The 12,529-nt window shown below is 36.7% G+C and overlaps 1 protein-coding gene across 1 annotated transcript in view; it reads left to right on the forward strand.

Annotated features, from left to right (window-relative positions):
• Positions 1 to 242: 242 nt before the first annotated feature.
• Positions 243 to 12,529, forward strand: part of LOC141942386 (macrophage mannose receptor 1-like) — a 34,488-nt gene continuing 22,201 nt past the window's right edge. Inside the window, exons 1-11 of the mRNA XM_074865474.1 lie at positions 243 to 316; positions 2,184 to 2,585; positions 3,720 to 3,893; positions 5,112 to 5,270; positions 6,171 to 6,284; positions 6,768 to 6,902; positions 7,759 to 7,941; positions 9,576 to 9,733; positions 10,397 to 10,510; positions 10,823 to 10,938; positions 11,247 to 11,395. Of these exons, the coding sequence (XP_074721575.1) occupies positions 259 to 316; positions 2,184 to 2,585; positions 3,720 to 3,893; positions 5,112 to 5,270; positions 6,171 to 6,284; positions 6,768 to 6,902; positions 7,759 to 7,941; positions 9,576 to 9,733; positions 10,397 to 10,510; positions 10,823 to 10,938; positions 11,247 to 11,395 (1,762 nt within the window). The 5' untranslated portion in view covers positions 243 to 258. The remainder of the gene's footprint in view (positions 317 to 2,183; positions 2,586 to 3,719; positions 3,894 to 5,111; positions 5,271 to 6,170; positions 6,285 to 6,767; positions 6,903 to 7,758; positions 7,942 to 9,575; positions 9,734 to 10,396; positions 10,511 to 10,822; positions 10,939 to 11,246; positions 11,396 to 12,529) is intronic.

Consider the following 12,529-nt stretch of genomic DNA (forward strand, 5'->3'; position numbering starts at 1 on the left):
AGGCAACACAGTTTCCCCTCAGTGATAAGTCATTCTTTTTCGAAGGCAAAATTTGTGCTGTGTGGCCTTGGTTTTTTTGAAATGTGACATGTGACAGAATATTTCCTTATTTATCACTCTGAGATTTCTATCCAACCATCCAGCCTTTGAAACTGCAGAGGACTGGTCACTGTTCTCTCCTCAGCAGGACTTTATTGCTGGTAACTCTCATCGTCCAGCTTTTGGTGAACGGAAGAAAAGAAAACAGCATCTACAATTATGCTCTCTGGGTGCTTGCTTGTTCTTTCTCTTGTTCACAGTGCTTTGCAGCTGGCGGGTAAGTGCCTCCCCCTTGCTTCCCGTAAAGGTGTCTGTGAAAGAGGTTCCATATCCTTTGGCATTTCTGGGTGATTCATGGTTCTGTGCCTATATGTACATTATTAGTTTGGAACATATAGATGGGGAGCCTCTTAATGACGGGCAAAAGGCAAGGGCAGGATCCAACAGAAAAAAGAAATGGATAGAGAAGGAAGCAAAAACTGAATTCTTAATGACTTCATTCATAGATAGTGGCACTATCATTTCAATAACCCCAGAAGATCAGACCTAAGAAAATAATGAGATATGTTTAAGTGTCTTTTTTTTTTCCCCAAATTTTATTTTTTTATTCTTTACTTCTGTGTTCTGATTTTGAGCTGTTGGTGTCTAGATAATGGTTAGTAAAATCAGGCAGGAAAAATTCTGGGAGTGGTGAAATGTGGAATTATTTGTAGGACATTAAGATGGTCACAGATGACTGTGCATTCTAGAGAGACTTAGTGCTTATAAAGAGGATTATTTTCATTCACTGTTTTGAACAGACTCACTGAATTCACTGGCATTGATAAAGTGGAGGAAATAAAATTTTTGTGAAATGAAGTTGGATAAAATTTAGGAGAGTTATTGTAGAATTGCAGTGACAATATTACTGCCATCCCTTTAGCTGTGCTTCAATTGTAGGTGTTAAACAGATGGCTTCTGGTAACCTGAATGTTTAAGGTTAAATCTTTTTAGCTTTGTAAATTGTTATGGATTGCTTTGGAACACGTGGTGTTTTTTTAATTGCCCATGGTATCACTGCAGACCAGAATAATTATTTTTAGTGTACTGTATATTATCAACTAAATAGATATCAACTTTTTGCAGGTTTTTAAATTAAATTTCTTCAGGTTTTAAATACATTTTAATTAAATATGACACCCAGTGATCAAGAGATAGATGTATGAGGAACCAAAACTGGTTATGAATCCCACAAGCTTTGGAGGGAAATAAAACTAGGTGGTTCACAAAGTACACCACAAAGCAGCAGAGCAAATTCATAGGCATGATTCACTACTGATACTGATAAACTCACTGTAGGACTGAAATTAACTCAGCTACTTCTACTTTATATTTGAGCCAACACTGTAGACATGATCAGAGAAACTACTTGGAGAGCTAGGGACCCAATTTCCGGTACAGGTGGACCTTCTGACTTCCATCAGCCTTTCCACATTGCCAAGTGGTGATCAGATGCTACTACTACCCAGTCCTTGCTACTTTCTCAGACTGTGATTGGTTTCCCTATGTTGTTCCTAGTTTTACATTCCAATGGCTCATAGCAGATACCGCAGGTCTATGGGTCAGCAAGGTCAATGAGCCCAGAGTACCCCCTGTGAGGTCCAGAGGTGTTCAGTGAAAAGGAAAGGAAATGTGAATTTGAGAGTGGGGAGACAAATGGCTCAGCAAAGATGGCTGTCACCTCACTAGGAGACCTGTAAGATCTGCCAGGGTGAGGAAAGTTTGTAGAGGTCAGAGGTCTACATGGCCATGCATGTGAGGATAGGTGGAAATAGGGTAATGGTAATAGCAGTGTAGTTGAGGGAATTCATGTGACTGATGAAAATCAATCCAACAAGCTGCACTCAGCTGTGCTGATGCTGCTGACTGCCACTAATCTACAGTATGTTGACATATAACAATGAAATACATATCTTATTGTCTACCTTATTGCTTTTTAATCAGTAAAATTGATCTTGCACTGGACTGCTCAAATACATCATGTTTTTATCAAATACGAATGCAATGTCTCCTTGTTCATGTGAATGGGAAGCAGAATCATGTCACATATCCACTATACATATATTCTATATTAACCATTTACTATGTATTGTTTTGTTTCACAGAAACTGAAACATTTTTACTGTATAATAAAGACCGCAAGCTCTGTCTTCAGGCATCTATCACGCAGTCAGTTAGAACTGCAACTTGCCATCAAGACAACGAATCACAAAAATTCAGGTGGATCACTGATCATCAGCTTATGAGTGTGAGACTGAACCTATGCCTGGGGGTGTCATCGAAGGAGGATCAGGCTGTGATCACTCTGTATCCATGTAATCAAACAAGTGAGCTCCAGTGGTGGGAATGCAGAAATGAAAGCCTTCTTGCAATCCAAGGAGAAGATTTGTTTTTCTGTCCTGGCAATGAAGAACATGATAATGTTTTGTTAAAGAAGGAGCTGAATGCAAAGAATAAGTGGGAGATCTATGGGGCCATGGATGTTTTATGTTCCCGGGGGTATGAAGGTACAGAAAATTGATTCTTTTGTCCTTTGCACTAATTTCTTTGTGAGTATTAGAGTGTTCTGGATCTTTGGCTCTGACTACTCTGATTCCTTCAGTGACCATCAGAGTTTTAGAAAATCAGTGTACTGAGGGAGTTAGCCTTAAATTTAATGTCATACTTATGTCAAACTATGTGTTATATACACAATATTTTTAGTATAAGTATTATATTAGTATCACAAGTATTATAAGTATTACATATACTCTTTATATATTCTCTAAATAGATATTATATATTAGTATACACATATATACATACTCACTCTTATACTACATATAAGTATTCTCTAAAGTCACTATTGCTCACCATTGTGTGTCACTACTTTGTTAATAGAGAGCATAAACACTAATAAGCTTCTTATAGAGCACCATGGAAATGTAATTATATCTTCAAGAAAGAAGCACAATATGGGTGAGCTGAGAAAGGGCTGGAAGTACCAGTGTAGACAGACGAAATGTGGCTTTTGTAACTCAGCAGATGAGGATGTTTATGGAATAATTATAATTACCAGTGCAATTATCCTTTGTGATTAACTGAAGTCTGATTGATCTGAATGTCTTTCCCACATTCAGAATGAACGTTCTGAAAATCATCTCACAGGATGTTTGAAGTATTAAACTCTGAGCCTTGCATGTGGGAGCTGCTCCACAGTATGTGAGATACTTAAATGGTTACTGGAATAATAACAGAGATGGATTGTCTAACCTGATGTTTATTTTTCCGGGAAGTAGGACTTCTAAATATTAGTTCCTCCTCTTGCACATTTTATATAAATCTTAACATTGTTTAAAATAGTAGTATCTTAGAGCAGAGGTCTGGAGCCTTAGTAAGTTTGTAAAAGCATATTGAACAAAAATCTAGTTGTAGATCTCATTTATGAAATATTACTTTACATCACAATAGCACTTCTCTAAAACATATGTCAGCAGCTTAAGTCTGAAAAAGTGTTGAAATTAATTTTGTTATGGTTATGGGAAAGGTTACATGGGAAGCACTTTGAGATTCAATTCAGTCATTAGCATATGCTTCCTATTTTTCACAGTTTATATTCATTTATTATTTCCCATACTACCTTTGTCATTTTGTCTTCTCAGAGACATTTACACTTCTAGGAAATGCTTTCGGGGCACCCTGTGTATTTCCTTTCATGTATAATAAGCAATGGTATGCTGGGTGCACAGACGCTGGCCGGTCAGATGGCCGGCTCTGGTGTGCAACCACTGCAGACTATGACACAGACCAGCGATATGGATTTTGCCCATTAAAAGGTACGTTACCTGTTCCCATGCAGTTCCCCTCAGTGTGGTATTGGCAAACCAGCACTAACAGTATATGGATATCTTTATAATAATGCATAGTTTACAAGAATGTACTTTAGTATATAGTGTATTGCCACATCCTGTATCTCTCTACACAAGGAAATAATATGTTGCATAAAGATGTGGAGAAAAGTGTGATTGAAAAGTAAACCAGCATGCAGTTCCCACTAATTGTGGGGGTGTTGCTGAGCAGCATGATAATTTTGAGCTCCTCACTGTTTCCCAGTCAGGACGTGTGCTGTCACTGTTGTAAAACCCTTCTCTGAGAAGCCCGTTGTGATGATGTGGGCACAAAAATGAGTGCTGTAGGATGATTAATGATGAAGTTAACGTTTCAGTCTGCACGATTCTCATGTGAATATTTTGTGAAAATGTGCCCTTTTATCCATGCTATTCCCTATCCATATATGCCTGGGAAACAGTCTTTCCATCCATTCTAACAACTGCCTCCCATCCCTGGCATTTCTGTACAACTTCAATCTCTTTCTGAAAACTGTCTACCATTTCTATGGTCACTTCCCCCTTGTTCTTGACAGGGGACCTTTGCATTCAAGGCATTGAAGACTCCTCCTGACACTTCTCATCTTTCCCCTATGTTCCTCCTCATTGCTCCTGTTCAACATTATGTCTCTTGTTACTAAAATGCTTCTTTACCCCAGTTGATTCAAAATGATCTTTTGGTGTGGTTCAAATCCATAGTCAAATATGCTTTCCAGGTCCCTACAAAGATACCTAGGACACTGAGCCCAAAAAGCGTGCAACATAGGGTCAGTGAATAATTTTCAAAGCTTCTGAATGTCAGTCTGAGCTCTCAGTTCTTTTTTAAAATTCAACTTCATAATGACTTTTGGGAAAAATCAAGTATCTGATTCACTTTTGTGTTGTGCTCGATTAGAACATGTATATAGGTCTTCAACAGACCAAAACCACAAAGGTAATTAGAAGAAGAGCACAATGCAGCTCAGCACCATTGCTGTGCCTGGGCTCTGAAGCTGTGTGACAGGCTCATCCAGAAGCCCTTCCCCATGCCTCCTGTAACATTTTCAGTGCTCTTGAAAGAATAGCACAGGTGACATTTGATGAGCATACCTTGCATAATGAGGACCTGCAACTCATTTTGCTGTGGGTGAGTTTCTATCACCCCCAAATTAATTATTTTCTCCACAGATAAAGACACCACCTGGACTACAGATCTGTTAACAAATGTACACTACCAAATAAACTCTGAGTCGGCTCTCACATGGCACCAAGCCAGGAAGAGCTGTCAGCAGCAAAATGCAGAATTAATGAGTATCACAGACATTCATGAACAAACATACATTAAAGGTAAGAAGTAAAGCAAACCCTGACTTACATTCAAGATCTGTTCAGTCCTTCATCATAGCTAAGGAATATTTAGAATGGTTTTGGCTAATGTCTATGGTCCTAAATAGGCATGAGTAAGTAAAAAAAAAAAATCTTTTAGAATTTGCAAGTTCATATAAAAATCACTGCCAAATTTAATTACGATTCAAAGTATTCCAGCATCCTGCAAGTGTAACAGTTAGGCTTTCTATTTAAAAATGTTATCTTATATTGAAACTTTGTTGATTTTTTTTTTTTTAAGAAGAAAAGAAATTCTGAAAATTGAAAGAAGTGAAAGTTTCATTTCTGGTCAAAAGGAACCTTTAAAACAAATTGAAAATAAGAGAAAATTGATACCTTTGTGCCAAAAGAAAGATGTGTTTTATGTCAAATGCAGTTTGACATCTGATTTTTTCATTTGACAAACTTAAAAGTATCAGTTATTCACACCAAATTGTGACTCTACCTACCCATGTATTGCTGGAGGAATGGTATGGAAGAATCTCGTTATTTTTAAAGATGAATTTAACTTCTAAGAGCTTTAGTATTATTGTTTATATTTACACTGTACCAATATTTCTACTTAAATCCAATGTTGTACAGAATTACCATATTCTACAGAAACACTTTCATTTTGGATATTGTCTGTCACATCACATCTGTGCTCATTTTGCATTAAGTGATAGAATAAGGGGTTTTTTTGTGTTTGTTTTTTACAGTAATCAAAGCTTCATCATATTTCAATTTATCAGTTATCTCAGCATCTAAAGATATTTGTAGTTAGATATTTAAGAACTGTAAGTCTTCCTAGAGACATTATTAGTGACTATTGCTAATAAAAAAAATGATTTATAAAATCAGTTATCTTCTTTTGGTTATTAGAGTTAACAGAAGATACAGATTCTGCACTGTGGATTGGACTCAACAGACTGGACTTGAGGAGTGGATGGGAGTGGATTGGAGGCAGCCCTTTCCAGTACTTAAACTGGGCTCCAGGTAGCTGTGACTTTATTTGATTCTGTATTTCTGAAGAAAAAATATACATAGCTCAAATACTGCTTTAAATTCTATTACCGGATAGATATGTCATGAGATAGGTATTTAGCTTTTCTTGCTTTAGCTTTAGAAATAACTTTTTTTTTTTTTTTTTTTTTTTTTTTTATGGCAATGTATGCCAGAAACTTCTGTGTATTGCAAAAATATTTCAGGTCTGAACACTGTCTTTCCCAAAAATATACAGTCTTCCATGTCTTGTCTCTAGCAACAAAACTATGAGGGGGTTACATGTTCATATCTGCTTAAATGATACTACATTTTATACAGACATTCCTACTACTGGAGATCTACCTCAGTTCTTGCCAAAGCTGGGAAGGGGGCTCTCGCTTCAGCCAGGAGCGATTTCTCCTGTGCATTTTAGAGCTTAGAGCTCTATTTGCCTTTCAGAAAAGTTTACTTTCTTTTCCTGTACTTTTCCCAAAGGAAACCCCTCTCCAGAATCTGGAAAACTCTGTGCAGTTTTGAATCCTGAAACAAAAGCTAAATGGCAAAATTTGGAATGTGATCAGAAACTTGGTTACATTTGTAAGAAAAGAAACTTTACCCTGGTTCCCTCAGGTATGTTGATATATGTTGATAATTAAAAGTTAAAGCTCTTATCTGAATTCCTTGTCATTCACATTGACAAAGATGAGTAGGAGAATTTTATTAGAAATAGAAACTATTCCTTGTTTATCTGGTTTGTTTTTTACAACCATTGCACCCTTTCTAGGCTGATTTCCAGTCCCACAACACACAGAAAGAAACAGGTATAAGCAAAGAATGTCCAACTTATCCTATCTGTCCATGGTTTGGTAGTCAGGCCTCCACTTTGGATACACACCCTACTGAGCACAAAAAGGGAGAACAAACCAAAAATTATTCTTAAGGAGAGGGATGTTAGTAAAAATAAGCAAAAGGAAGAAAGACCAACACATTGTAAAGATAAAAGATATTATAAGTATATAAAGATTTCCCTGTTTGTGTTTCCCCTATGTGTATGTCTAGTTGTAAATCTGTCTAGGTGACTTTTACTCTGTCAATATACTTAAACTTTTAAAAAGTCATATGCATTCTATGTTAGGTGCAGATAACTTCTGATTTTTCTTATCTGACAAATAAATACTAAGTAATACGGAAGCTGTTAAAATTAATACGTTAGTGTATTTGTTACAGACATTTGACTATGTAAGAACCCTACAATTTCTATTAAATAATACTTGTATTAAAAAGCTTTCCTTTTCTAAGCTAAAAATCGCCAGATTTAGAATCATATTTATGTTTATTATGTTTTATGTCCATCATTTCTTTATAATGAGAATTTCCAAAGAAAATGTTTAGTTTAGAACTTTTGTGTAGAATAAGTGAAAATATTTTCAGTATCATGTCCCTTGCATGGCATTTGAACTCCTCTAAAAGAGATGTTTGTTCCCAGGTGACATTGGGCCTGTTGCTTGCCCAGATGGATGGAAACCATATGTAGATCACTGTTACAAGATCTTCAGGGAGACCAAAGTATGGGAAGAAGCTTTGATGTCTTGTCAGAAGGAAGGGAGTCACCTGGCCAGCATCCAAAGTCTTGAGGAACACAGCTTTATAGTGTCTCGGCTTGGGTACAGTGAGTGTTTCAAGGGGGTGGGCGGGGTGGTGTTTGCCTTTGCATGTAAGAAACACCAGCTAACTGAATTGAGATGTAGCAGCTGTATTAACACAAAACACTGCAGCCAAAGACATGCAAGGAGCCAGAGGTCCAGTGGCATCAGGCTGGCGCAGTTTCCTTTCTGCTTCAAAATGGATGCCCCCTTCTGTGTTGCAACTTTCAGACTTACCCAACTATCTTGACTTGTTCTTTGGTTTGCATGAGGGTAGAAGGACATCAGTCATCCCAGTGACAAGCTTTCTTAGTGAAAGGATTATGAAATATAACTTCCACTTTCAAAGAGTGCTTTTAATGGAAAAATAACATATTTGTACTGCTTTCTGTGCATTTGGGGAACTTACAGGGTGGCTCTAAGTCATTTTCCATGTTTTGTGGTCAACCAGCACCCAGATCAACAAGTTCACAGGTCTCTGCAGAGTGATGGAGGAAACCTACTAAAGAAAAATTTAGCTCTCTACACTGCCAGATGGAAAAGATCAGAAAAGCTAGCCAAGGAGGTTTCCAGGCAGCAAGCTGTGGAATTGCCTGGGCTGCCTAAAGAACCATACTCAGGTCACTGGATCTAACATGTCAGAGAGGTCTCGTTGTGGCTTTTTTGAAATCTCTGGCAGAAACATGAGGAGTCTGTAGACACGTTGCTACTTATTGCCCCTGTTAACTATTGGTTTGTTTCTTTTTTTTTTCATGCTTAGAGGTTTTATTAACAATTGAAAAAGTGAAAGATATTCAAGAGAGAAAAAAATCCTTTCTGAAGAAAAAGTAATTTGCTTGGTGTCCAACCATACAAGGAGATATTTTGGGTTTCTTATACTTTTTGATTCTGGTATCATACCCCTGTTTAGTGACTACTAAAGTAATTGTGAATATCCTTCCATATCTTTCTTTCTTTCTTATTTTTGTGAATGCTGCCTGAACTTACCTTTCATTTTCCTTGCTTTCCTTTCATTAAGAATGCCTAAAACCATAGTTTAGGCCAGAAGGAATCCTGGAGGTCATTTGATCCAGCCTTGGCTTGGAGCAGGGCCAGTCCCAAAGTTAGATCCAGTTGCTGACAGCCTTCCCCTGCTGAGTTGGATGTTGTTGAAATTTTGATTTTAATTATTGCCTAAACAAGTGATCCTGAACTGAGGGGCTGGGCTTAGGGATTTTCTCTGTTTTGTTTTGTTTTGTTTTTTTCCATTTTGTGGAAAGAAGCTTAAAACATCCATGTTTCAAGTTACATTAAAACTGTATTTTGAAATCTGACCAAGACAACAGAACCTAAAAAGTAACTATTCACACAGTTCTATCATACCACCATAGTGTATTAACATTAGGCTGGTAATTTATTCTTCTTCCACTGCTATGTGGAAAAGAAGCAAAATTTTTTTATCTAGTGCAGGGATTTCATTACAGCCTAATTTTCCAATGCATACTATCTTTATTCTAACATCTATGTGAAAATATTAATTTTTAAATTATCATGCAACACTAAGTAATTTTATGTTTCATAAATTTATGAAAGGGATTATATGTTCTAGAGCTCAAGGGTACTGTGAAAAGGATGCAGTGGCATAAGAGGTCTTTTCTAGTTCTGTATTTCCATGTTTTAGAGCCAACAGACAAGCTATGGATTGGGCTGAATGATTATAAGGTTCAAATGTATTTTGAATGGAGTGATGGTACACCAGTGACATACACAAAATGGCACGTGGGAGAGCCATCCACCACAAACAACAGGCCAGAAGATTGTGTACTGATCAAGGGCCAGGTAACATTACTCAATACATATTTTACTTTAATATTGAAACTAACTTCTTAATAAAAGAATAATGTGCCCTGCTATTTCAGCAACTGGCTAGGGCCAGAAAAGGGTATGTGGGGACAAAGGATGAAGTTAAATATGACCTTTCATTAAAAAAAAAAAAAATGATTGCGTTACGGCATCATTGATGAAATTTTCTCTGTAAGTTCATCTGAAAGTCACTGATCAAATTATTAGGGCTATAAAACAGGTCTCTGAATGTAGTTTAAGTACATTCTCCTGCTTTTTTTTCCTCTGGTGGTAAAGGTGATGTGGCGATCCCTGCTGCCTCCTTTGTGCCTGCTCATCTGCCCATCCCTGCATGGCACAACTGCCTGTGCAGGGCCCTGCAGAACAGGTCGGGGACCAGCTCCCTGCACCCTCACCCCCTCTTATCACTAGCAGCCATAGATGTACTATCATAGCCCAGTCTACTATTTCACTAATTGTGAACAGATTTGGTTTTATTATCAATTAGGGGAATTGGATAAGAAAAAAACATAATTTCTGTTTCAAAATGAAAGGAGAAAGAAAATGAATAGTTTTTATTATAAAGAAAGAAATTATTAATTTTCTTTAGATTATTAATCTTCATTTCATTGTTATTTCATCTTTTTTTTCCTGCCACAGGATGGCTATTGGGCAGACTATATCTGTGAGAAGAAAGCTGGCTACATTTGTAAAAGAAAACCTATATCACAAATAGCTGGAGAAAAGGAAATTACTGATGCAGGCTGCAAAAAAGTAAGTATATAAGAATGGAACATAATTTCTCAGATCAAAAAAGTACCTTGTCTGAGAATTATCTAGAATTATTTATATTATTTATGTATCTATATTTTTTATATTATTATGACATTTCTCAGTTACTTTAAACTTTAGAAAGCCATTTACAGAAACTGCTTAGAAGGAATTTGTAATTTCACTGAGAAAGGTTTCTAATTCATAATATTCATAATAATTGCGTTTCATTCATTTTGAAATAGTATAGCTCACTTAATACATGATATCAGGATTATTTAAAAGTTATATGGAAATCCTAAAATCATGTTACAGGGCTGGAGAAGATATGGGACCTACTGCTATTTTATTGGACATGTTCCAGCAACATTTTCAGAAGCAAATACCACTTGTGAAGAAGAAAAAGGTTACTTAGCCACAGTTGAAAACAGGTATGATAATGACTTTTCCTTGGCTTTTAAATAGGTAATGGTAGTATGTTCTGAAATATTTCTGGAACTACAATTGTAACACAATGTCAAACAACAAATTATCTAAGTTACAGATGAGATCTCTAGTTGAACAACAAATAAGTCTCACTTTTGTTTGTTGATTTATAGAGAGTCAGAATCCTATCATAAGGTCCTCTCCCCCCGTCTGAAGCAAGGAAAAGGAGAAAAGGATTCATCATCAGATTAGACAAGTAGGATTTGGATAAATGACTTAGTTTTCTCTTGCGTCTTTATGATCCCTCTTACAGATATGAACAAGCCTATCTGATTAGCCTTGTTGGGCTGAGGCCTGAGAAATATTTCTGGCTTGGTCTCTCTGATGTGGAGGACCAAGGCACTTTCAGGTGGGCCAATGGTGAAGTCGTCTCCTTCACACACTGGGGTGCAGCAATGCCTGGTAGGTGCTGTGACAGTTGATGGTAGGTACTCTCTGAGGTCATGGTCCCTATTTGGGTTTATATTGGCAATGTCCTATGAATTTTATGTTTTAAGCTTTCAGTATATTTTACAAGAACTGGCAGTTCTCAAACCACATCTTTTAATTTCAAAAGGAACAATCTGAACTGCAGTTTTATATTGGGACATCTGATATATTTACCAATAAGATTAACCTTTTTGGCTCATCCTCACAAAGAGATAAACAGCAGTTACAGACAGCTCCTGAGACTATTCCACACTCATCCCTCTAGTGGAAAAGTTAGCCTGAGAGGAGAGTTTGAAACAGACCAACTGTAATAAGGATTTTAAGTTAGAATTAGAAAATCACAGTATCAAAATATGATCATACAATTACTTTTTTTACTTGTGTTACTAAGAAAACTGCATTCACGGGATCATACTCTGCAGAAGCACAGAAAACAAGATTTTGACGTGTCATGAGGAAATCTGTTCTCCCCAAGATACACTACATCCTTCCTAGTGATCACTTGTCTGAAAACTTTCTCAAAAATATTCAGTGAAGCTATAAATTGTAAAATAAAATAAAAATAATAAAAAATTGCAAAAGACCGAGAGTAATAAAATTTCTGTAAATGCCATGAGAAAAAATCTTGACAGGGAGTCTGTGGTGCCAGCAGGTGATCAGAGTATAAAGGGAGCACTTGGAGATCAGTCTGGAACAGTGAAGAAAAATTAGTTTCCTTGCATCTGTGTTCACTGAGGAAGAAAACGGGCTTTCTTTGCTGAAAGTTTCTTTGTGAGGGTATGATTGGAGAGTCTATTTCAAACTGAAATACCAGGAGAATAGATTATAGAACAAATAAATTACCTGAAGAATAGCAAGTCAGGACTAACCACAGCTGCAAAAGCATCCAAGTGCTGTGAAGGTTACACTAAGTGAACTGTTTGCTTTAATGTGTAACTACCTGTTAAAACGCCTTGAAGGCTAAGGGGTGAAAAAAGGCAAAGTTGGTGCCAATATATAAAATGGTTCCAGAGAGATGTGGGGAAATACAGACCAATAAGTCATTGGTAAATTAGCTGAATTTGTAATAAAGAATAGAATAAAGAAGATATAGTGGGAAAGATATAT

Source organism: Strix uralensis, chromosome 1 (assembly GCF_047716275.1).
Source record: "Strix uralensis isolate ZFMK-TIS-50842 chromosome 1, bStrUra1, whole genome shotgun sequence".
NCBI classification, from domain to species: Eukaryota; Metazoa; Chordata; class Aves; order Strigiformes; family Strigidae; genus Strix; species Strix uralensis.